Here is a 26,249-nt window from a genome sequence, read left to right as displayed (position 1 = left end):
ACGGCCGAAATTTTAAACCATGAAAACCGGAAACGTAAAGCAGCCGTATCGTTGATAGTTTCAGCGGTTTATCTCCCCAGATACACTATGTATTGTCCTGTCATGTTCATCGTACGCAATGGTTGGAATTAACAATGTATATGGCACACAATGGTAGAAGCGGCAGAGTTATCAGATTTTGTTTTGGACGTATGAAAATAATCAATGACAGCATTTAGGTTTGCAATGTTTGCTTTCGGTAGTGTTTGTTCTGTGCAGGGCTTCTTTTGGATACGCTTTTTCCGTAAAACACATTCATTACGAATAACGTCCAAAGCAAACAGACCAGAAAAGCAAACAACAGAGCGGCCGCGATTGTCTCATTTGTGATTATATGTTAGTATAACATGCTAACACTTCCGTAACCACAAATTAGCATCACGGCGACGCATATCGGGTATGGATATTATTGTGTATGGTTGAAATGGATTTACTTAGTATGCCAATACACGAAACCGATTTTGTTTTTTAGTTTTCGAAATTCAAAAGTTTGATGATATAATATCTAGGTAAAACACTATTTTCGACATAAGTAGCTTTAAAAAACCGAAATCATTATTATGCTAAGAATTAAACGGACGAGTTAACTTTATTGTCAATTGGAGTATTTTCCCTTATTCGGCATTGTGTGAAGACTATTGCAGAGTAATTATAAGGGTGTGGGCTGCGGGGACAACCTTTTTTTTTTTTTTTTTTTTTAACTAACATTCTATTGGGTCATCCAAAAGACCGGGGTTGTGTGGACGTCAGCAGGCAGTGCACTGAATCCACTTCATGACGGAGTAAAGGGAGGAGGACCGTCTTGTACCTATAGGGAAGCGGCCGTGGTAAGTCTGCCATCATATAATCACAGTATAATATCAAAGCAAGCCGTTTTTGTTTAATTTTCGTGTAGAATAGTTTTATTTTTTTTTACCCTCCAGTGAATGCATTCCTTTGTTCTGGCTTTTTGTGAACCCGGTTGTCTATAGGCAACATCAACAAAGACCGGCGTAACCAGCAGTGAAAGCCGCGAAAGGTTTGAATTCTTAGGGGTAACTACAAGTCAGTTCCTATTTAGTTTACTAAAGCAAGTTAGTGGAAAAAGTCGCCTTTGCGTTCCGTATCAGCGTGCACGACAATAAAAAAGCTGCCTGGTTGTAAAATGTGTCGCTGTCTACGACGCAATAGTTTATGAAAAGATAAACATCGCTTTCTTTACACGGAAACACGGACTGTTAGTGCTCCACTGCGAAATGTGTCGCTATTACAAATGTGGAAACTGAACCAGAAGAGACAACATTCAATACATGTTGGTGTGGTTGTCACTATTGCGCTCATAATTGTTTTTCTTTGTGTGTTGTTGTCAAAACCGTAGGATCTTTAACTGAACGGGACCCCCAAAACTCGTGTTTTCGTGGTAGTAAAAGTTGCGTGTCGTGAAGAAGTTCGCGGCAAGAAAGATAACGCGAGACTTCACGCATGCTTTCTATGCATTGAGGAGATGGCAGAGGGGGCTGAGAGGAGGCATATCCCGCAGCATCATGACTCGTGTCCCGCAGGATTCCGATAAAACATTCTGTGGTTTGCTTCCGTGTACAAACTGGAAGATCTAGATACGACTAAACCGCAATACCAGATGGTAACATTTGATTTGACTGAAGAAATCTCAGCTTTTGTCCTGCAGTCATTCTGACAAAAGGAGATTAGGCCTTGTCCCACCCACCAACCCCCTCCTCAGACATCAGTCACGGAGAGAGCAGAGCGAACACCAGCCCAGCCTGCGTGTGACTACTTGTAGCAACCATGTGTGATAAAAATGCCAAAAGTGACGCCTTTTCTCTTTACTTACTTACGTTTGTTTTTTATTTTTATGTTTATCTTAACTAAAAATATTGTAGTACAAGTCTTTTCTGACAGTAAATGAAAGCAAGGTAGCTAAAAACAGTAAATTCAAGCCCACCCAACAGAAGGCAATACTGATATTATCAATATTTTTGTCTATTTGCGAATGACGGGGATGTCTGTTTACATGAAGTTTTGGTGTTAAAACTCTTTTTTGTGGAAAGCCTCTTCTACAAAATCCTAAAACACCTTCTTGCTAAATTGGTCTGTTTTCTGGAAGAACCAAAGCGACAAGTGGTGTCGAAGCAACCAAACAAGGTAGTAACAGGTCTGTAACAGCTGCCTGAATTTCCTGTTTTATTGTTTCATGTAGTAAAATCCTGTTTCATTAAAAACGTAGGACTATCAGAAAGTCTTGTGATGGTGATGATATTAGGGATGCACCAATGTGAAAGTTTGGGCCGGTACCAATATTAATATTGCAGTTAACGGTATTAAACGTACTTCCTACTCTTTCGACGCAGTTAAAAAAAACAATCTCACTGATGTCATCGCTTCTCCAGTTAAACGCTCTATAAGCTCGAGTGACCTCACCGTCACTGTCCCATGACTAACACACTGTCCTCCTGAAACAAAACATAAACAGCAACAAAATAGAAATAAACATCGTTTGTCGGCAAAGTTTTACTTATCGGACTGATACTGATATGTTTTAAAATCCCTACTACATATTGTCTTATTGCAAAGATAATCTTAGTTTGGATATATCCCTACTTTCTTCTTCCTGATCTGTACTTCCACCAAACTGCGAACTTTAGCAAGTTGAGCAATGTTATTTGTGTTAAATTCATGTTCCTAAAAGTTGGAATATATTCACCCACCATTATTTCACTCAATATTTTCTTTGTGATATTAATATTTCACATATCGTTGTCATGCCCTACCAAACGGTTCTGTCAGAAACTCAAAGGAATAAGCCTATTATTAGTTAGAAGAAAGTCTTGTCTTGGACACTTGATACTTAATAACATAAAAGCAGGCATCAAAAATCAGAGGCACCACTAATAAAACTGCACTATTTCTAAATGGTTTGTTTTGTTTCAGCATACCAAGGCACAACAAATTCAGTGTATTAACTTCTATGGCCCAGGAATGTTTTTGGTCACATCACAACCTTAAGGTCCAAACCCTTAATTAGCCAATTATTGCAGATCTGTGACTACCTTTCATGAATGCTACCTTCAGATGAATTAAATTTATACATGTTTACTTCTTCTTCTTTTTTTAAAAGAGACACACAGCATGGCAGGTTCTCCGGTTGTGAACCCCATCTCCACCCGTGATAAGTCGAGCCGTTTCTATGTGGTGTCGTGGATCAACAGGCTGCTCAAGACGAACTTCAAAAATGTGCAAGAGATGGGAACAGGTGATTGATTACAGCAGATGAACTGGTCATTTCATGCTCATCATGTTCATTTAGCCTACTTTTATCGCATAGTGAAGGCGTGGGTAACGCCAGTCTTTGAGATCAGACGCTCTGCACGCATTAAATGTTACTAATAATAACTGCATCATTAGCAAGAACTTGGTTCTGAGGAGATAATTCAGTGAACTGTCTGACTTCTCAGATTAGAGTCCTTCACTTTCAGCTCCCAATACCTGTTAGTTATTGTTGTTCCTAGCAAGCAATGTTCTTCAAATTTTGACAGTCCTGGCCTGTTCCTAACAATTCTGGGTTTTACCTAAAAATCTATTGTTTTTTTCACCCATAATGAAAATGTTCACAATAGGAGAGAAACTGTATTGGATCTTGCAGCTTCCCGTTTGTGTTACGTGAAGAAAGACTTGCACAGATTAAACAATCGTTATTGCAATATTTAAAGCAATGCACTGAGTTTATAAAGCAGAATAGCAGCTTGTTCACAGACAATTAACTGGAAGATTTGACCAGAATCAACAGGTAATATCAAAACAAAGAGGAAACCTGATCAAATGTATAGTAAAATAACTCAAAGAGCTTTAGCGATATAAAATAGAATTATAAAAAATTCATTTTGAACACCCTGTAACGTATTTAAGCACTGAGTTTGTTCATATTACATTTAAAGTGAATTCTACACACTTCATAACAGACGTTTTGTGCAACATTGTTTCTCTAAACCACATAGGGAAGTTGTTGTTTCACAAAGCAAACCCTCATGCCAACTCATGAGTTTGTTTAAAAGTTGGTTTAATAGATTGAAACCTTTAGTCTCCAGACATATTTTTTTACTGAGGTCTACAACATTGCCAAATAATTGCTTTATTTCGAGTTTGCATCTCATGAGGGGTCATTTTAATGTGATTTATCTTAGTTTATGATTGCAAAGTGGATATTAAAGACTGAAGTTGAACAAAGAAGATAAATACTAGTACAAACCGTGGCTCTGCTGCTGCCTGTCTTAAAGCAATACAAGCACCAAAAGGCTTTTGTTTTCAACCAACTTTAAAAAACTGGCTTACACAATACCGAGAGGCTCCTTTACCACCATGATTTGCATTTCATTATTGCAAATCCCTTCCTGCCTTCTTTCGTCACGGCTTGTAAATTTGTCTGTGTGGTTCAACAGGTGCATGCCAGTGTCAGATGATGGACTGCACTTTTCCTGGCTCCATTGACATGGCTATGGTGAAGTTTGATGCACAGAGTAAAGAAGACTTCAGGCACAATTTCAATCTTCTTCAGGACGCCTTCAACCAGAAGGGTGTTAAAAAGGTACAAATCTGTGTTTGCATTAACAAAATTCACTCTTCATGAGGAAAAAGTGCTGCTGCTCTCAAGGAATAATTTAGTTGCTCATTTATGTAAGAGTGTATTCACAACAAACAATTCTTTGAAAAAATTAAATTTTCCCTTTTTCTTTTCATTACAACCAGCAACCTTGTTGTATTTTATTGAGATTTTATGTTATAGAAATAAAGTAACACAATTAAAAATGGAAAAGAAAAATAAATATTTTTATTCACAAATAAAAATTTGGAAAATGTACAATACTAAATGAAGTGATGCTGGTGGTTTTCATATAAAAAAGTGTGCCAAGTTCGAGGGGCATAAATGATTGTACGAGATTCTGTAAAATGTCTTTAAATTCTCTCCTGTCTTTTTGTTTTGTTACAGACCATCCCAATTGATGGACTCATAGAGGGAGATTTCAAAACCTGCTATGAGTTCATGAAGTGGTTAAAACTTTTTTACACAGAAAATACAAAAAATAAAGAATCTACTCCTGTGAAAGCAGCAATTTGTAACAGCGTGGAGATAACTCCAGTTTCTCCATCTTCAGGTATCCACTTTTCACTTTTTTCCTCCATGTAATAAAAGAAAAAGGGTTTAGTTGACTTTAATTTACAGGAGATGATTAGGGCAACCAAAAATTTTCTTGATTTTTCCTCATAAGTCTGAGTTTTTCCCTCATAATGTAAACTCAGAATTCTAATTCTGTGCCAATCTATGTCAACATCCAAATAAACAATACATATTCTTAGGTGTATGTTCATTATGTTATTGGGGTGGATAAATCACAGTTTCTTCTCTGTTATATGATTTGTAAACCTGCATTTGATCCGCTCTGAAAACCTTTCCCAAATTCATTTGGTAAATTTGAGTTTTGAAACTAGATTTACCTGATGGTGAATAAACAATTTAAAAAAATTCTGAGAAAAAAAAGTCAAAATTCTGAGAAAATTGTAAAAATTCTGAGACTGAAGTTAGAATTCTTAGAATAAAGTCAGAATTCTGTGATTAGAATTAGAATTCTGAAACAAAGTGAGAATTCTATAAAAATAGTCAAATTCCGAAATTAAAGTCTGATTTCTGAAATTAAATTCAGAATTCTGAAAAAAAATATCTGAATACTTAGAAAAATTCAGAATTCTGAGATTAAATTAATAATTTTGAGAAAAAGTCAGAATTCTGAGAAAAAGGCCAAAATTTGAAGTCAGAATTAATTTTTTTCAGTTGCCCTAATCCTCTTTGGTATAACCAAAATCTTCTGTCTTTTCAGGGAACTCAGACGTTGAAACAAACGGCACTGCAAGGACAACTAAAACTTTTCCGTACACTGAAAAGTGGAAGGAGGAATACGATTGGGCCGATCCCAGCTCCCTGGGGGAGCAGCACACCTACTGCTCCATCTGCCACACCAACCTGGCCTCCTACAGGAGGGGCGCTGTTGAGCTGCAGCGGCACATGGAAACAAACAAACACCAAAAAAAGGTGAAGGATTTCCAAATCTGTCAAAATAAAACCGAAGCCGCCAAGCGATTCCCCTGCAGCGATGCGGCTGTCCGCTTCATTTTCAACCGCTGCTACACTGGGTCTGCTAAAGGCGAGCAGGTCTCTAGACATTTTGCACGCTGCAGACTGGGGTCAAAGTACCCCAAAGACCTTGTCGCTGTTAGCAACCGCACTCCTTACTGTGTTTATGTTTACGACGCACTGGCAGCTGGAAACGACGACACTGTCGCTGTCGTTCTGTTGGGCTTCTTCGACTCTGAGTCCTCTGGTTACCGCATCCGTCTTCTGGACGCCGTTGAGTCGGTGGACGGAGCCGGAGATCAAACTGCAGCGGCGGTGGTGCAGGCCTTGAAAAGACTCCAGCTTTCCACCGATAACCTCGCTGTTTGTTACCCCGGTGACTGCGAAGCTTCGGAGAAAATCTGCTCACATCTCAGGGAGCTGAACCCGAACATAATAGCTGTAGGAGGCCTGTACGCCATTGCTGATGCTGCGTATCACGCTGGGGTTCAGGAGCTTCCCGGTCAAATCCTAGAGCTGCTGGTCGACTTGTATGCACACTACTCCTCTTGCTCTATGAAGAACGACAACCTCAAGGCTCTCTTCGGCTCAGATATCACTAAAAACAGCAAGCCATTTTACGTCAGCATCAGCTGCCTTAGATTCCACCAGCTGGTCACCAAATTGACAGAAATATGGAGCGATTTGATTCTTTACTTCAGCTCCTGCTCTGAGGATGATGAAAAAGCCAAGTCATTGTGTTCCCAGCTGAAGGATCCCAAAGTCAAGGCAATGTTTATGTCGCTGGACCACACATTAAAGCCTCTGGAAAAATTTCAAAAGCAAATTCAGGAGTCGTCCTGGGCTAAGATGCCTCTCATCCTGGAAGAAGCCAGCACGTTGCTCAGCACGTATGCGTCTCGCTTCCTTCAGCCCAACGCCGCCGCTCGCTACCTCAACGAACACGATGCTCAAATCCTGAAAAACAAGAAACACCACCTCTCAGGCCCGAACCTTAATCTGGGCGGGAAAGGTGTGGAAGATTTCCTAAAAACAGAGGAGGCTGCAGAGGTGTTGCCACAGCTGCAAGAAGAGCTGCTGCAGTTTTATGTTGCAGCAACATGTTGCATCGCAGAGGAGTTGCCTTTAAGCGACACGGTGCTAAGAAACGTTGCTCAGCTGCTAAACCCGGAGAGCAGCCTGAAGGTTACAGATGTAGCTGTGGAGGATCTTGGGAGGAAGCTGGGAGTGTGCAGCTCCCCTGAGGAGGTCAGGCAGCTCAAACAGGAGTTCAGTGAGTATCAGCAGGCAGAGGAGGAGAGGAGTGACCAGGGAGAGAATGGAGACACACTGGAGAATCACTGGGCGAGGGTACTTGAAGGCACAGAGCCCACCTCAGTGTTCAGGAAGCTGGTTCTGACCCTGCTGTCATTCCCATGTCCTCCACTGGATGCTCAACATGTTTTATCCCAGGTATTCTAACAAACTTCCTTAAAATATTGCAACTTTTACATTTAAAGCTGCAGTTTGTAACTTTTATAAAAAAATATATATATTTTTTTTTCACATATTTGTTTAATGTCATGAAACTATTATATGAGACAGATAATCTGGAAAAAATCCAGCTCCTCCACATCCTCCCAGTGCTAACTAGAAACAACCAGTCAGAGCCAGGAGGAGGGTCTTAGTGCTGTCAATCACCCTTAGTGTATCGCTCATCTCATTCCCTTGCTCTCTGCTATGCTACAGCTAGTACATGAATGCTAAGTATAGTTAGCATAGCCACTGATGACAGCAGATAAATTGTTTTCCTGTAATGGTAACTTGTTTCTCTACCATTAGCACATTTGGCAGGGAGTACACTAGATTGATTGACAGCACTAAGACCTGCCTCCTGGCTCTGATTGGTTGTTTTTGGTTTGATAATAGCCTTAGGGTAATTTTTTTGGCTAAAAGTTTTGTTTGTTTGTTTTTTGCCTAAAACTTCTGTTGTATTTTTAAAAAATCACTTTTGGCAAAAAATTAGAAAAATTGGAAGGTGACGATATTAAACTGTTACAATATGGTGACAGTTTTAGCAAATACATAAAAAACTGCAGCTTCAACTAAATAACTAATATTGTCCTCTTTCCTTCAGGCTTTAGACAACAATGATGCTGCATCGTCTTCTGAGAGTGATACCGTCACAGAAAGCGAATGTGAGGTCATTCCTGACCGTGTTCTCACTAACGGCAGCAAAACAGACCTCCACCTTTACGCCGCCGGTACAATCCTCCACGAAGCAGATAACTAGGGATGCAAGTTATCGATTAATGAGTTAATCTAAAGTTGATTGATCTTATTGATTGACTAATGATTCATTGATAAATGGTCATTTTCTGAAAAACTTGAATTTTCTCTTGTGTCAAGATGGCTAACTGTCTTTTAAGAAAAAACGTTCATAATATGCTGAGTTAAAAAAAAATCTTCAAATCTTAACATTATTTTGTGTCAGCTGTATTAAATACTGACTGGATAAAAATGTGGTTTTCCCGCATTAAACTTAGACAAATTTATAAAATATAATAAAACAGGAACCTCTGAGGTTACTGAATTAAAGAATGATTTAAAAACAGAAACACATAAAGTGCATTTTGCAACCCGAACCAAACTCTGGATCATTTCTTTTTCCCGTTCTGGTATGGCCCCGCCAGCTTTGTTTCTGTATCAGCTGGTGTCTCTTAAGGATAACCAGCAACCCCTTCTGCTGGAAGGTGGCCACACATTTAGCAGGCAGTAAACTAGATTGAGAGCACTTTGAATTGCCTTGTTTCTGAAAATGTGCTATATAAATAAAATTACCTTACCTTATCTTACTACAACACTAAGCACAATGTCCGCTTAGAGACTAATAACATCTAAACGACGTTATTAGTTAATTGATTGCATATCATTTTAGTCTTATACACCATTAATCAACAATTAATTGTAAGTCGGTTGTTCGCATCCCTAGAAATGCATCACATTTCTGTCATTACTTGATGATTTATGTTTTAGAATCGCATTCTGTCATATTTTAACTCTTGATTTGCTTTTCCAGCTTTGAATGGCTTCGATTTGAAGCCTTGTGAAGTCCGCCTAATCAAGATAAACGGTAAAAATGAATTCTTTTATTAGCTGTGAGTAACTGTATCAATACGTTTTTATTGATAAAATTTAAAAAATCTTGCTAGCCGTCAAACTTTAAAAAGTAAGCACCCACAGTGTCTGATGCCATCAGTAATAAAGCACCTTTTGTTTATTTAGATTGTGATGACTTCATGAACGGCTCTCTGTCGCATGAGGTAATGTATGTTCATTATTTGCATCTTCTCTGATTTGGATTAGATGATAGACCATAAATGCAAATCTGAACTCTGCTATTGGACCTGAGAAACATCTGAATCTCCCCTCAGTGATCCAGGTTTTAAAACTTTTGCCCGACTTTCTTGATCTGTGTTTGGTTGTCCTACATCAAGACATCCCTGTTTTGTTTGTGTATTTGCGTGTGCATGGCATTTGGATAAGAAATGAGAGTGTGTTTTGTCTCAGGGAGTCTGGAGGGGAGGTCATGGCTGGGAGAGCAGTTTACGCCAGAAACCACAGGCCCGAAAAGTCTTTCAGGCTGGTGTTGGTACCTGGTCCAAACCCATTGGCCTAATTAAAGGCCGCAAAAGTGGTGCGGACTCCATAGACGAAGAGGTAAGTATACCTGTTTGTAACATGCAGAGTTGTTTATTCCAAGAATCATTATAATCTTAATTTGTTCAGTCAGTGTGATTAGGAATTTTAAATATAATGTAAAATAAATATTAAAGCTCAGAGCACAAAGCAGAGAATTAGACAGAATAGATCTGCCCTTATGGATCGGCCATATTGTCACTCAGTTTTTTTCAGTATCGGCACCGATACAGAAAATATCGGATTGTTGCGTGTGTAGTATTAATTATGTTAAAGTCCGTTTTGGGACTTTAATATAACTTTTTTTCAACTTTTTTCTAAGACTATATTAAGTTTAAAAATCACACACTTTTGAAAAAAGTCCTGCAAAATCTGATCTGTGATTTTAGGTTGCAACAATCACAAAAAACATCACAACATCCTGGAGGGACTGAGTAATCATTGCAGACATTCAATATAAAAATGTAAATGCTTTTTGTGAACAAAACTGGAGAATATACTGCTTAAAGCACATGTGTCAAACTCAGGGCCTGGAGGCCAATGTGGCCTCAAAATTCACACAAAATCAACAAATCCCTACATTTTTTCTGATTTTTACTGCAAATTCTTTCTCAAAATTGACCTAAAACATTGTTTTGATTGACTGCTGCCTCACCTTTCCTTGATGTCAAGTTATAATCCAAGACAAATATGGTGATTAATAAAAACATCATACATTAGCACAAATATCGTTAAAATTCCTTACAGATATTCCTAAATTAGCGCCACAAAATCTGTGATTTTGATTGCAAAAAATCCCCAAACACAAAAAATCCTGGATCAGTGAGAAAATATGTTCAAAATTATTTAACTTTAAGCAACACTTATTGTATTCATAAACAAATGGCTATTTATAGATATTTTAACAGTTCAGTGGGTTTTATCAATACATTCTGGCACAACCGGCCCTTTAAGAACATTCAGATATTTGATGTGGCCCAAAATGAAACTGAGTTCAACACTCCTGACTTAAAGTTTTCTACCATAGAAAAATGACACTTTTTTCAAGTTAGTTGTAATAATTTGACTTCTCTGATATTTCTTTAAGCTTGAAGGAATCTCACCGTTCAGTAAAAGCACTCCATCCAAAGGTCAATACCAGGTAATTATCCATTTCTGACAGTGAGGTTGGTCTGACTTACAGACCTTACAGGTCTTATTTCCATAAGACCTTACCTTACTTCCTTGTTTTTCCTTACTTCTGTTTTTCTGCAGGATGGGAAAGGATTCTCTGTGGGGGAACTGGTGTGGGGGAAACTAACTGGGATGTCCATGTGGCCTGGACTGGTGATGCCGTGGAAATCCAAGAACGCTCCTCCAGGCATGCGCAGGGTGGAGTGGTTCGGCGATGGGATGTTTTCAGAGGTAAAATCTGCTGCTCTGGTCAACCGGTTTTAATTTTTAATGTTTATTTGTGAGTGAGTGTCGGGTTTCTATTGCAGGTCAGCACAGAAAGGCTGAAACCATTTAGTTTCTTCACTTTGTGCTTCTGCAAAAACTCCTTTGCCAGTCTGCCAGTCTATAAGGACGCCATCTACCAAATCTGTGAGGTAATCAGAACAAACATGTTGCTACCCGCAGCCAGCATGGAGAGGGAATGTTTTCGCTTTCCTGAGTGGGTATTATGTCTGTCAGCTCTTATCTGCATTCCTTCCCTTTGCATTATTTACTCACAACATGAAACTTTACCATGGCTCAAAAAGGCTCACACAAAATTGTGCGTAGTTTTAAAGATTAAGGAAAGGACTTGAGATTGAACCAAAGGTTAACCTTCCAGCAGGACTATGAACCTAAACATGCAACCAGATTTACAGTGGTGTAGATCAGTGAATATCCATAAAAATATATGGCAATAATTGTTTTTGGCAAATGCTTTCCATAAAATCTGACTGAGCCTGATCTGTTTTCTCAAGAAGAGTAGAAAAATTAGTCGAGTCTCTGGATATTTAAAACTGGTGGAGATATAAACCAAATGACCTGCAGCAAAATGTGCTTCCGCCATCTTTGATTTGCTTTCATCTTCAGAAATATGGTCTGCTTAGTTTTGTTTTGTCAGGAAAGTCAAGTTTATTTTTACAGCACATTTCATTCAGCAGCAAGGCAGCTAAAAAAAAACAGTCACCAACTGTGAAATAAACAATAAACATTATATTTTACATTACAAGAAATATACAGCTCTGGAAAAAAATCAAGACACCACTAAAAATGATGAGTTTCTCTGATTTTAGTTTTTATATGCTCTTTCATTCTATGAACTTCTGACAGTATGTCTGTAAAAATTCAAACAAAATTTTAGTATTTATTTGCAGAAATGAGAAATGGTCAAAATAATTTAAATGATGCAGAGCTTTCAGACCTCAAATAAAGCAAAGAAAACAAGTTCATATTCATTTAGAAACAATAAAACTAATGTTTAAACTCAGGAAGAATTCAGAAATCAAAGTTTGGTGGAATAACCAGGTTTTCAATGGGGTTCAGCGCAGCGGGCTCTTCATTTTTACCAGAGCTGAATATGCTTTTGTAAGGCATAATGATGTAATTATGTCTTAATCAGTTGTTTTTAGCTTAAAATTGAAAAAAAAAAAAAAAACAGCCAAAAAGCTTAAAAATACAAATAATTCTGTGTTGTGAGCTCTTATTTTGAAACAGGAAATGCAGTTTTTCTTATATTTACTCTTATTATAAAGCAAAGTATTACTACTGTGTTTTTTATCTCTACTTTCCCAAGGATTATTAAACAAGAGTTAAAATTAAGTTATGATTCATGTTGAATTTAGCAATAATCATAAGTTAAACAGATTTAGAGTGACAAACTTGGAAGGATTTTGTTTATTTCACAGAGATAAATGTATCTGTACCTGTGAACATTATATGTTTATTTCTGACTTTCATATTATTTTTGTTTTCTAGCTGGCAGCTGAACGGTGTGGGAAGTCTTTTTCTAAGGCAGAAGGCGATAAAGAGCGAGAGCTGAAGATGATGGTGGATTGGGCTTCTGAAGGATTTCTGCCTACAGGACCCAGGGGATTTGCACCTCTTGGTAAAATTGAGGGCAATATGTTTTTCCTTCTACCTTAAATCTCTACATTTCAATCTCTTGAGTTTTTTCAGCATACAATAAACACTTAACAAATTGTATACTTCAGACTTGTCGTAATTACATCATAAATATACAATATTGCAGTTACAGAGGCTGCCTGGATGCAGTTTCTGGTGAGCTGTAATCTTCCAGGTCCAATGGGTTAAAACACTGAATGCCAATAATGTACAGTTCAAACCAGAAGTTTACTTACACCAAAAGAAGACACTCAAACCTTTTTTTCTCACTTTCTGAAGTCAAACCAGGCCAAATTTCTATTGTTTCAGTTAGAATCACCAAAATTATTTATATTTTTTAGTCTTGATTCTTGATTGATACTTAAATAAGTGATGGAAAGGAAAGAAAAGAGTGAGAAAAATATGGATTTGTTATTGACAATGTTATTGTATAAAAGCATTGCATGTTTTTGGCATATTTTTCACTCTGTACTTTCTTCATTTCAGGCTTGTTTTTTTGGGGGGATGTTCTGGTTATTGACTGATTAAGATTTCTTCAAGTAGAGTTATGTTTTTATTCATGCTTTTATTTTGAAGTGGGTAAAGGCTGCTTACACAGCAGTTCTGTTTTTAACTTTACTTAAAACAAGAAACAAGCAAAATCAAAATAAAACACAGTAAAGAACAAGACAAACATAAATACAATATCTAAGGGCATTTGTAGAACATGTACATTATAATATCAAACTCAAATTAGAGCTGGGAGGTTGTAGTCTTTCAAGGAAAATAATTTTAAAGCTTTAGCATTTAAACTTAATGTTATGATAGATAATAAAATATGAAAATTAGGTTTTGTTGCAGATTTTTGGAGATGTGAATATGACTTTTACCATAAATAATAAAAAAGTTAACAACATATAAGAGTTCAGGACACGGAGGGTATCAACAATTTAGCATTAGCTTCTGCTAAATATTGTATTGATGTAGCGCTTTAGTGTTAGAGCTAATGTTTAGGATTGGTGCTTTAGGGTTAGAAAAACTACTGTTAGCTAAACTAGTTAGCGGTGTATTGGAAAATAAATGCAACTACACAACATGACGGTCTGTCTTACACAGATGCTAATTCTGTACCTGTGTAAACTTTGGGTAAGCTTCATTGCTGTGAAATGATTGACTCCAGAACTCTGTGTCAAATATCAGTCTTTGTTTGCAACTTCAAACAAAGACGTTCCTGCTTTTCCTGAATGTTTCTTTTTCTTCCTCTCATTTAGAAGAATCCTCTCCAAATCAAGATCCTAGCGACTCTCCTTCCTCCGACTACCAACCTCCACCAAAACGAAAATATGTCTGTAAAAACAGGGCAGCAACCCCCAACGCCCCCTTCAATAGAGGTTTGGCATGTAGGAAGCATTTCAGTTATTTAACATTAATTTTGTTTTCTTACATGTGGTTTCTTTTCATAATTTTCTTTACAGAATCACTGAAAGAAAAGGTGAAAGAAAAAGGCAAAACAATTGAAGGTAAGTTTGCAATTTGTGGATTTAAAGTCTCAGACATAAACTCTGTTTTTTTAATAACTCCCTGTTTTATTTCAGATTTCTGCTTGTCTTGTGCATCATCTGAGATCGATGTCCAGCATCCCCTGTTTGAAGGCGGTCTTTGTCTGAGATGCAAGGTAATCCGACAACCCACCTTGATACCTTTATGCGTCCGGGCCGGGAGTCTGGATGTTCAGTTCAACAGCAGATCCAGGGTTTCCCTCAGTGTATTATAAGCCTGGCAGGCCACCAGGCTTTGCTTGTCCCCCTGCCAGGCTAAGTATTACTTATTTATTTAAATCTTTTTAAAATGTTTGCATTTTCTAAGACTTTATAGTTGGTGTTCAGGTATTAATCTTCCAATCTTTCAATATCACATAATTATCAAGTGATATTTAAAACTTTCCTGTCAGCTTTAAACATTTTTTAATTCAAAAACATGACAGGCTGCTGGATGAATGACTGCCTTAGGTCCTAACCACCGGGCTTAGCAAGTTTTCTGGGGGAAACCTTGAAATTTCTCCGTTTGCAGGAGAACTTCACAGAGACGCTGTATCGTTACGATGAAGATGGCTACCAGTCGTACTGCACGGTTTGCTGCGCGGGCTTGGAGGTCATTCTGTGTGGGAACGCCAGCTGCTGCAGGTAAACACAAAGCTCTTCACTCTGTTTTTAGTCAATTTATATCATGAAACAAACACAGAAGGCAATTAAATGGAACAAAATAAGATTATTGGTGAATAGAGTTTCAGTCAATAAATGTAAATATTAAATGGTGCTTAATAATATATTTTCTTTAGCAGAATTTGAACCAGGTGGAGCTAAAACTGCTTCTTGATATGTTTGGTCAGAACAGTTTTACAGAGAAAGAAGGTTTTTTTTATCTTAAATGCAAAATATATATAACTTATATTCATTTCTGGCTTATTTATTCACCTAAGTATGTTTTTCTTTCAAGGAATTTGACCTTTTTTGAGTTTGAATACACAAGTTAGCGATAAATTGATTACTAAATTGGTTGACAATTATTTCAATAAGATTCAAAGTCAGTGAGTTATTCTTGGAAAACTTCTTCCTGCTTTGATAATCACATTGGGAACTATCACCATAGCTTTGTAAAAAGCTGTGGAAAGAAAGTGTGTTTTGTCTGTATACATAATAATATTCAAAGTCAAGAGCTGAAAGTCATTTATGGGAACATATTGAGGTCATGAATGTGTGTCGGACTGTCAGGTCACAGGCAAAGATGCACTGGAAGCGACAGTATGTCTTTATTTCAGTTTCATTTTTCATCTAAATAAAACTCCCATCTTCTGGTGGTTCTGATTAATTACGATTTCTGGAGTGTAGTTTTATCTGTTTTGTTTTCTCTAAGATGTCTCATCCACCTCAGAGCATTTCTCCCTTCTCTTACAAGTCGGTTTACCTCCCATGTTTGTTTCTTTGTCCAGATGTTTCTGTAAGGACTGCCTGGACATCCTGGTCGCTGAAGGAACCTTCGACAAACTGAAAGACATGGACCCCTGGAGCTGCTTCATGTGTGAGCCGTCGCAGTGCGATGGGAACCTCAAACTGAGACCAGACTGGAGCGTCAAAGTTCAGGATCTATTCACTAATAACAGCGCCATGGAGTTTGTAAGTACCATGTCAAACATCATGGTGCATCATTTGGTAAAAACCTCTAATCTTACATTCATACTGTTTGTCTTTGTGCTGAAATTGTAAAATATTGTCTCTTGAATGGTGGCAGATAAAATGCTAACCAGTATATTTGCATGGGTGCTGTCAGCTGTGAGGATTGAACCCTCCCAGGACTCCAGACTAACTGGTTTCACTGGTCTGCTTATCTATGTTTTCTCTGCTGTACCAGCATAAAACCAGGGTGAACTCATTGTATTTTAAATCCAGTTTTACAGGTTTAATATTTTTTTTAACATTGTCTCTAAAGGCAACATTGACTGATAAAGTTCTTTAGTTAAAGAAAAATTGTGCAAGACAAATAGTGAAAAATGTTTAAAGTACTTAAAAGCATCTCAACATAAAATAAATAGATGATATTAAATTATAAAACATAAGAAAGGCTAATTATAAGTGCAAATATTTTATATTTCTGGAAAGCTCTTGAACATCTACATCTCATTTCTTTACGTTCAAGTTGTTTTTCTTTTGAGGAATTATTTCAGACTTGAACTTAGTGAAGGGAAGTACTTTTTTTGGTGTTTTGTTGTTTAATGTTTCCTACTGTTACCTGGGTTGCTAGGTAACAGTATAATTGCTTATCTGTTACATAGCAACCCAGGCAGAGTTCCAAGCAGGTCTGGTCATAAAGTGGTTTTACCACTTTATGAGCTGATCAGTGACAATAAATGATTATTTCATTTATAGTAATAACTGAAATAATCTGACAGCAGAACTGTCATATTAATTAATCAATATTAATTAATTAGTTACTTGTAAGTTAGTTTTGTCTTATTTCATGTGTACTAAGATATTTGCATCAGAAACTAGACAAAAGAAATGGAGTAAAATTTTGTGTTTTTGCGGTGAAGGCGGTAAATACTTTTGCAATTTGTATTTAATTGTCACTACATTGTAGAAATTACAATATAATGTCCCTTTGATAATAAAGTTTTTTTTTTTGTTTGTTTTCCTAAAAGCTCTCCACTGGATCTAATGTGTTGTGGATAAATGTTGGAAGAAATGGAGTTTTATCTCTATAAAACTCTTGTTTTCTTTTGGTTTAATAACCACAGGAGCCTCACAGGATTTACCCATCTATCCCTGCTGATCAACGAAAGCCACTCAAAGTGCTCTCGCTTTTTGATGGGATTGCAACAGGTAGGTTCACTGCAGATGTTTTTATATATGAAAACACAAAGTAATTTCTGTGTTAGTGTCACAATAATTGAGCTTGAGCTACACAAAAGTGTCCTTTTTATTGCTTAAAGGGTCGGATCTATGATTATAACGGGAAACAACATATTTTTATTCTTCTATTTGTGTCTTAAATGCTTCTAAAAACAGCCCAAGCACTTAAAAAAAAACACCCCAGCCATTTTTGGCAATAAGTTAATGTTTTCTAGTGCCTGGAAACCTTCCAAATATTAAATCAAATTCCATTGGCACTCTGCCGTTACCTAGCAACCCCAGCCATGCCCAGCCCCGTTACCTAGCAACCCCAGCCATGCCCAGCCCCGTTACCTAGCAACGCTGGCAGGGTTCCAAGCAGGTGTGGTCTGTTGGTTTTACCACTGTATGCGCTGAATAATGGCTGGTGGAACAGACAAGTGTTTTCTTGTTGACTTAACATTCAGAAAAGACGTTTGTGTTTTAAAGATGGCTGCATAATTGCTCAACTGTTTGCAGCCATTTACAAGTGCGTGTAAACGTTGAGTTGGGGGCGTGGCCAGAAGAAGTGTATTTGGATTTAAAGTGACAAGAGGCCCTAAAATAGCTCATTATCTAAGAATGATTTTGTTAAGAAATGTAATAAACATGTATTTTATAGTCCATAGACTTATCCTAACCTGTTCAAGGAAGCATAGAAAAAACATTCATTAGAGCTAATAATGAATGCTTTGACAGGTTATCTGGTGCTCAAAGACTTGGGGTTCAAGATCGAAAGATACATCGCTTCTGAGATCTGTGATGACTCGATTGTTGTGGGGATGATTAAACATGAAGGGAAGATTGAATATGTGAACGACGTCCGCACCATTACAAGGAAACATGTGAGACCCTCACTTAAAGCTGAAGTTAGGCTACACTAAAAACTTATTTTAAGTTATTCTATGTATGCTTCAGCTTGCTGAATGGGGTCCTTTTGACCTCCTGATCGGAGGCAGTCCATGCAACGACCTGTCCATGGTCAACCCACTGAGAAAAGGACTCTTTGGTACGTCTAAAAATTATTTTTTTAATTTAAGGGGTTTATTGAGATTTTATTATTTTTATGTATTGCCTCCTTTTCCCTCCCTTTTCTTCCTGCAGAGGGCACCGGGAGACTGTTTTTCGAGTTCTACCGCATTCTGACCCTGTTGAAGCCAAAGGAGGAAGACAGCCGTCCATTCTTCTGGCTCTTTGAGAACGTGGTTTTGATGAGCGCTCACGACAAAACCGACATCTGCAGGTTCCTGGAGGTGAAGACCTTTAAGCAGCATGATGGAAATAAAACAGCTGTGGTAAAAGTCGATCCTTGATATGGGAATTCTGCTCTGTTTCCAGTGCAACCCAGTGCTTGTTGATGCAGTGAAAGTCAGCCCTGCTCACAGAGCACGATACTTCTGGGGAAACATACCTGGGATGAGCAGGTAGGTTCTAATCCAGTCACGTTCCTTCCTTACTATGTGTTAAAGCTGAAACTATTAAACGTAAGCTATTAAAATGGAAGCTTAAAGCGTAAATTCAAGCTGGGAAGACTCCAATCAACTTGTCGGCCTCTTCTATTACCACGCCCACGCTTCAATCAACAAGTACCTAAATATATATATATATATATATATACAGTGTTTTTCAACCTTTTTTGAGCCAAGATACATTGTTTTAATTGAAAAAATTACGAGGCACACGGCCAACCAAAAATGTAAACAAAGATACGCTGTAGCCGCCTATATAATATATATAGTCATTCTTATCAAAGTGTCTTGAATAGGAATCAAATAAACACAAAAATGTATTTTTATCATATTTTACATTTCTTATTTCAAATTGCACTTAACATGTCCGCTTCAAAAATACACCTGAACAGTGCCACAACACTGTTGCGTCACTAATTTTCTTGTTTTAATGTAAAATGCTCTGTACTTACTGCCATCTAGTGGTAATAAAATTACATGATTACGCCGCTAGTCACTACTACAGAAAAGACACTCAAAGATGGCATTATTTGCAGATAATTCATTCGTTTTCAAAAAATCTTTTAAGACCAATTGCCGTATTTTCCGGACTATGAGCGCACCATACTATAAACCGTACCTTCACATTTTTTGAACTGCCAAATCGACACTCCTCAACTTAGAAGCTTCATCATATGAGTTTGAAAACATTTATCCGTCGTGCCTGCTGCTAGCATGCGCTTGTTCTAAATGAAAATTAGCCGTTCTTCTTTGATTTCCTATTTTGACTTCCAATGATTCACTTCCTGCTAAAGAGCCCCCTGGTGGTTGAAGAAAAATCCACAGAAAAGCTGCACGTTCAAAGTGTAGGAAAAAAGTAGCAGCTATAGTCCGGAAAATACGGGAGGTGAAATTGGATCATTTCCACGGCACACCTGACGATCACTCACGGTACACTAGTGTGCCGCGGCACAGTGGTTGAAAAACACTGTGCCGCGAAAAGAAAAAATCTTCTTTGTCTGTCAGGTGTCGTAGTTTTAACTTTTCCTGATTCACATTCAGTAAATAAATCTCTTATTAACCACCATATTAGTTCTACACTGTACTAGTCCAGCAGAAAGCACATATTGATGTTAGAGGTTTTGGGGTTTTTTGCTGCAAATGGTCAAGCATTGTTGAATTATTTGTTTATTTGCATATTTTAATGTAAAATATGTAAATAAATATAAAAAAGGCTGACATGAAAAATGTGCCAGTTTCTTATCAAATTAATTAATTAGTTGTCAGAATAATTGATAACTAAAATAATCCTTTGTTGTAACCCCTTATAATCACAACAAATAATTCTGCACTATTTTGTTCGGGATTCAGAAATGCAGAACTTAACTCCAAAAATTAGATTTCTGGTTTAAAAAAAAAAAAAAAACTACATACAAACAATAAACATTTATCATTTATTTTTCTGGTGAAATATATAATAGCAATACTTAATAAGACATCAGATTTTAGAGCACTTTTCTTTCCATAAGAGATACAAAACCCATTATTTGCTACAGGTGATTGAGTGTTCGCTGGAGGAATGTTATGTCATTGCATTTTAGGAACTAAAATGTTTATTTTCTTATTTAAAGAAGCAATTGAATAATTTGTTTATGTGCATCTTTTCATGTATTCATAGCATTGAATAAGAAAGGCAGAATGTACACATTATTTTTATCCGATTAATCGTCAGAATAATTGATGTCAGTCAATAACTAATATAATTGTTAGTTGCAGCCTTGCTGAACATAACTGCTGTAAAGTTGAATGTAAATTAACTTTGTCTGCTTTCCACCAGACCTCTGGCTACCTCTCTTGATGATAAAGTCACTCTGCAGGATTGTTTGGAAGTTGGTCGGACGGCAAAGGTAACCTCATGTTTGTTTCATGTGTTTTATTTCCATATTCTTTTCATTACAGTTTGAATTGTGCTTTTTTTTTAACGGTGTGATTTTGCATCTTCCAGTTTGATAAAGTTCGCACAATCACAACAAAGTCTAACTCCATAAGGCAAGGGAAGATGGGGCCACTTCCTGTCTCCATGAACGGAAAGGAGGACTACCTGTGGTGCACGGAAATGGAACAGTGAGTGTCGTTGGTTTACCACCAGCTGGTCCCACACCATAATGCAACCACTGCCATGCTTGACTGCCAACATTCAAGCTTAAAACCCTAAAGTGCTTTAGGGTTTTAAGGCTCCACCTGTTTTGGGTTTCATTTACCGTATATCCCAGACCATACATTGTATCAATACAAAATTAAAAACGTCATGAAGAGGAAAAAACAAAAACAAATATAAGCTGCATTAACTTAGAAACTGTTAAATTTTGATGAACGAGTACAGTGTGTTTTGACAAAAACTTTGATTCAAACTAGTTTTTCTATGTAAAAAGACGCATCTTTCTATGTGTTATTTTTTTCTACCTTTTTGTAATTTTTTTATAAGATGGCTTAAGTTCTGCAAGACAAATAAATGATGAGATTAAACCTTTTGTTGTTACTGTTCAGCTTTTATTTGGGAGCGAAGATGAGTTGAACAGGCGTTCGCATCGTGTTTTTATGAAAGTTTTCTGTTCTTTCAGGATCTTTGGCTTCCCCAAACACTACACTGATGTGAACAACATGAGCCGGATGCAAAGGCAGAAGGTTCTGGGTCGCTCCTGGAGCGTTCCTGTGATTCGCCACTTGTTCGCGCCGCTGAAGGATTATTTTGAATGTGAATAGGAGCAGTGAGGCAATCCAGAGGCGGAGCAGCTGTGGTAAACCCAACGCCTTATCTCTTGGTGCTTTAATAGTTTAGATTCTCTGGGCTTCTTTCTCCTTTAGATCCAGTTTGGTGTTTTGTCTCTTAACTTTCTTTAACCCCTTTGACTGCCAGCAGCCGGGGTCGTCTTTCTGCATATTTTATTTTTCTAGTTATTTGTGTTTTTGTTTGTTTTTTGTTTTTCTATGCTGTGATCCGATGGTGTTACTCCGAACACAGGCCTGTGTCACAAAGTGAGATGAGACAATTAGCTCCACATCTTCAGGTTTAACTCAGGTTTTTATCACTACTGACAACTTTGCATCGCCATGGCAACAGCACAAACTGACTACAAAACCAGCAATCTGCTACATCATTTGGTTTAGAAACAGAAGTTAAAAACCACTATGCTGCATTTTACCGCACACTGTTTTTAACTTTTTACACAGAATATAAATCAGCAACATAAAGTACATTTTAATCTGCAGTTATGTTAAAGAAATCATTGAGCTTAGATTAATCATGTGACCAAAAAGCTAATTTTTAACTCCTGCTCGACGTTTTATCCATTTTGATCTGCAATCAGATATTTTATCCTTATTAGTGTTTCTTTTTTATATCTAAGTGTTTAAAAATAATTTTTTTCCAGATCTTATCTATGGCTTTTGCATTTTTTATTCCAGTTTAAACCAAAGTTTAGCTCAATCCTGTGATTAATTATCACATATATTTTTACCCCAGTGTCCATTTGACCTAGATTTGCTACTGCAACAAGGCAAAAACACGACAAATTTGGAAATTTGTTATTCTGAAAGGAATTAACACACTGATCAATGTCAGTTCCCAAGATCCTGCTTTAATGTTTTAACACGACTGAACCCAATGAGTGTTAATTAGGCCTCTGCAGATCTAGATGACATGCTGAGGAGGTAAATATGGAGCTCAAATGGGGCCATAAAGATTGTTCACATAATTTTAAATTTAAAGAAAATTTTGGGAAAAAATAATTTTGAAGCAAAAAGAATTAAATTGAAACTTTACTTTTGAAAAAAAAAATTAAAACTAGAAAAATAATTTTAAAACAAAAACATTTTGACACTAAAAAATAACTGACACAAAAATAAAACTGAAAATAACATTAAAACAAAAAATATCTGAAACTGAACAATATTTTGAAACTTAAAAATAATTTGGAACACAAAAAAAAAATTTAAACTGCAAAATATATCTTAAACGAAAAAAACGAAACAAAAACAGGTAGCCATAGATTATCCATTATGTTTTAAAGACATTCCAGTTCCCATGGCAACATTGGGAAATATTTTGTCCAGTTGCTCTGTTGTCAAGTTGAAAAGTAGTTTTAAACTTATTTTCCCAGATTCAGGATTCTTTTTTTCAGCTTTAAAAAATGTAAACAAATTTTATGGCCCCAATTTATTTCCATATAAATAATCTATTTTTGATTCAGGTGTGGTGCAGCAGGAATGCATCTGAAAGCTGCAGTGGCTCTCATAACTGTTGAAATGCCAGGCTGTGGTGATGAAATGTTGTTACAGTTTTTGCACATGTGACATGCAGTCTGCACATTTTCTCGTTGAAGCAGCTTTTGATTCGGTTTCAGCACCAAGTCTTCCTGGATTCATTATAGCGCAATGTGATCAACCTGAAATCCAGTTCAGGTTTTCTAACTACGGCTGGGCGACGTAGAACTTTATCCCGATATTTTGTGGTGCTACACTGATGAAAATTATGATTAAAAAAAATCTAAATCAATTTCTTCTTTAGGTAACCGTATGGCTGTGACAGCCTTCACTGCTCCAGAAAAAAACATTCCCATTTGAAACTGGCTTATATTTAGTGATATAAACTGTGATTTATATCATTAATCTACACACAGTAACTGCATTTAATCATATTTTCATATTTACTGATATATATTGATGCTGTCGTTGAACAAATAACTGGAGAAAAAGTTAAAAATAACTTCAGATTATACTGTTAGTTTTGTTTTTTATTAACTGGAATTTATCGGGAAAACGAGTCAAATTTTTATCAGGATAAGAAATTTTTCATGATAAATGTTACACTAAATGCCACGGCAGAGTCAACACGATTAGTTTAATGGTGCTCGCAGGAATGCAACCAGGTTATCACACCTGTTTTTATGTATTTTTTCTTCTAGCACATTGTTTGTTTTCAGTTGAACTTTACAGGATTAAATGACTTCAACTGATTTACTGTGAATTATTTTTTATAAAAATCTCACCAGTACCACCCGGTTTCCTGTCCCGGTTCGGTTTTAATCCAGTGTGAAGGGCGACTTTAAGAAGCGCTGAACTCACTTTGTGGCGCAGGCATCGCACTCTACCTCAACCCCGACTTTAAATCAGCAGTTTCAGTTTGTTTAGTTTTTATATATAAATTTATATGTAATGAAAATGAAATGTGTTGACTTTTTGGTTTTTCTGTGTAACTCATTTTATTAATCTCAATGTGGAGCCACAATTTCTCTTTAAACAACCTCATGTTTGTGGCATTTTTACTCATATTTTTGTGTGTTTCAAGGACTTTTTGTTGTGTGCAAAAATGAACTGTGACTGTTAACAATATTTTAACTGTAGAGTTTTGCTGCGGTAAATACCTAAAATAGGAACAGAGCTTAAAGTACTGTATTGACGGTTTTCTTACTTAACCAGTTGAGCAACCTAATTATGTTGAAATATATCAAAATGCAGAATAAAAGCTAAATGTTAGGTTTCTCTTTGGTTTGATAAAAAGGGACAGAAAATAATAACATAAAATATGCAGTGAAAATAATAAAAGCCTTAAATTTGATACTTGAAATGCTTTGGGAAAACAGAATTAGCTGCAAAACAATTAAAAAAACTTCTGCTAAAAATCAATCCTTGATTTAAAACTTGAATTTTCCAGCTGTTTCACTCTCATCATGACACATTTTAAGATTTTACAGTAATTGTTTCAATTTCTGAATCTGAATATGATGTGATTCTTCACTCTAGTTTTCTAGATTAAAAAAAAAAGTTTTAAAAGATTTTGGATATTTTTTGTATTTTTCATAAGCAGTGAAGGAATAAAATTGTTTTCTGTTTCGTCAGTTTGCTAAAAGCTTTTTTAGCATCTGGACAAACTCAGACCATTTGAAAATCTGCAAAATCTTGACGTGTCAAAACACATTTTGAATATGACAAAATACATACAGATCGATGTTTTTGTTTCCTGAAACTCTCAAAATAAAACCAGGACTATCAATAATATGTCTGAAGATTAAACCAGATCCAGTTGAAGAATTATATGTAAACTTTGGCTTTTTTGTAATCTTTAAATTTGGTCTGCACCGATTTGAAAATCTGGACTGATATCAATATTCGTCCAACACATAAAAACACCAATAAGATGGAAATTAATATTGGTTATTAGCGTATTATTATTAGCGCATTTTTTTGCTATCAGACCAATACCATTGTGCTGAAATATTTTGCATCTCTACTTTAATTAAATGTACTTTTACCCATTATTACCTAAAACTAAATCTATTTTTTTTAAAACTATTTTTATAGGAACATTTTTATTTGGACAATGTATCAGCACCAAGAGATGTTAGTATTTTGACAAAATATATGTACATGTAAAACTGGGCTGATGGTAATGACCAACATTTAATTACATCTTGGTGCTTCCCATCAATGTTTTTGTTTGGTCATGTGACCATGACAGTGATGCAGCAAAGCATTATGGGATGAGAAGCAACATACACGGCTAACACAAAATCCTACCACATCTTACTGAAAAGTTACTTGTCAGGTAGTTTTCTCTTATTTGAAGTGTAGTAAGATATTAGTACTAGAAACTAGACCAAACTTACTTGGTAAGATTTTGCGTTTTTGCTGTGTGGTTTTTGTGGTTGCTTTTAGCCGGTCTCAAAAGTGTAGAGAAACATAATTCGTAATATCTGTAAATATCAGGTATCGGCCATAAGAGCAGATGTAAGCTCAAATGTTCATATCGATTATCCTAGATGTCAGAAAAAGGAATAAAGTCTCAAATTTCAAAATTTTTTCTTATCCAGATCTAAAAAATAATCAAACTATCGTCAATACTTTTGTCGGCTAGCTAAATGGCGTTGCGGCCAAAACCCTGACATGTAAAGTTTCATTTTATGCTCCAAGAAAATCATCTAAGTCATGCATTGTCATCAGGATTTATGTTGTTTTATTTTAAACTCTAAAGATATGTAGAATCTCCTAAACTTAAAAAAACAACCTGTGGGCCTAAATCTGATTTAATGTTTTTTTTGTTGTTTGATTTTGGTCACACTACATGTTACATGTTATCTACTGTAATGGTGCATAATCAGGAAGTGGGTCTGTGTCATTTCACGTGTTTGACAAACAATTCAGTGTGTTCTAGATGCATGAGGGGAGGCACTGAAATGACACGCTTACCTCGCTCTTTGTATGATGGTGCTGCACTCATGGTGCTGATGTTTTCTTGTGTACTTTTAGTTTTGTCCCTTAGGAGCCTCAGTTTGAACATCACCTCAGTTAAACTGGGTTTCTCAGTAGCATGTCGACTGTTCAGTTGTTTCAAAGTAACGTAGGAAAAAAAACGCTAGTTGATTCTCATGTAAAACAATAAATAAATCTGTGGGATTCATCATAAAA

At 36.5% G+C, this 26,249-nt stretch overlaps 1 protein-coding gene across 1 annotated transcript; it reads left to right on the top strand.

Moving 5' to 3' along the window:
* Positions 1-329: 329 nt before the first annotated feature.
* On the top strand, positions 330-26,249 carry dnmt3ba (DNA (cytosine-5-)-methyltransferase 3 beta, duplicate a). The gene is made up of 26 exons (XM_014985111.2): positions 330-866; positions 3,155-3,289; positions 4,473-4,618; positions 5,021-5,186; positions 5,907-7,612; positions 8,277-8,403; positions 9,219-9,272; positions 9,425-9,462; positions 9,710-9,859; positions 10,926-10,979; positions 11,093-11,242; positions 11,320-11,427; positions 12,788-12,917; positions 14,185-14,304; positions 14,389-14,433; positions 14,509-14,588; positions 14,984-15,096; positions 15,903-16,086; positions 17,205-17,289; positions 18,037-18,182; positions 18,256-18,346; positions 18,442-18,590; positions 18,676-18,761; positions 20,623-20,692; positions 20,791-20,909; positions 21,407-26,249. Exons 2-26 carry the CDS (start codon positions 3,166-3,168, stop codon positions 21,546-21,548), a joined length of 4,383 nt encoding a protein of 1,460 aa, XP_014840597.2. The 5' UTR covers positions 330-866; positions 3,155-3,165; the 3' UTR covers positions 21,549-26,249.

This window comes from Poecilia mexicana, unplaced genomic scaffold (assembly GCF_051168715.1).
Source record: "Poecilia mexicana isolate PSO_F unplaced genomic scaffold, ASM5116871v1 scaffold_7, whole genome shotgun sequence".
Lineage (NCBI taxonomy): Eukaryota > Metazoa > Chordata > Actinopteri > Cyprinodontiformes > Poeciliidae > Poecilia > Poecilia mexicana.
The sequence above is the reverse complement of the archived record's forward strand: the minus strand, read 5'-3'. Positions and strand labels throughout refer to the sequence as shown.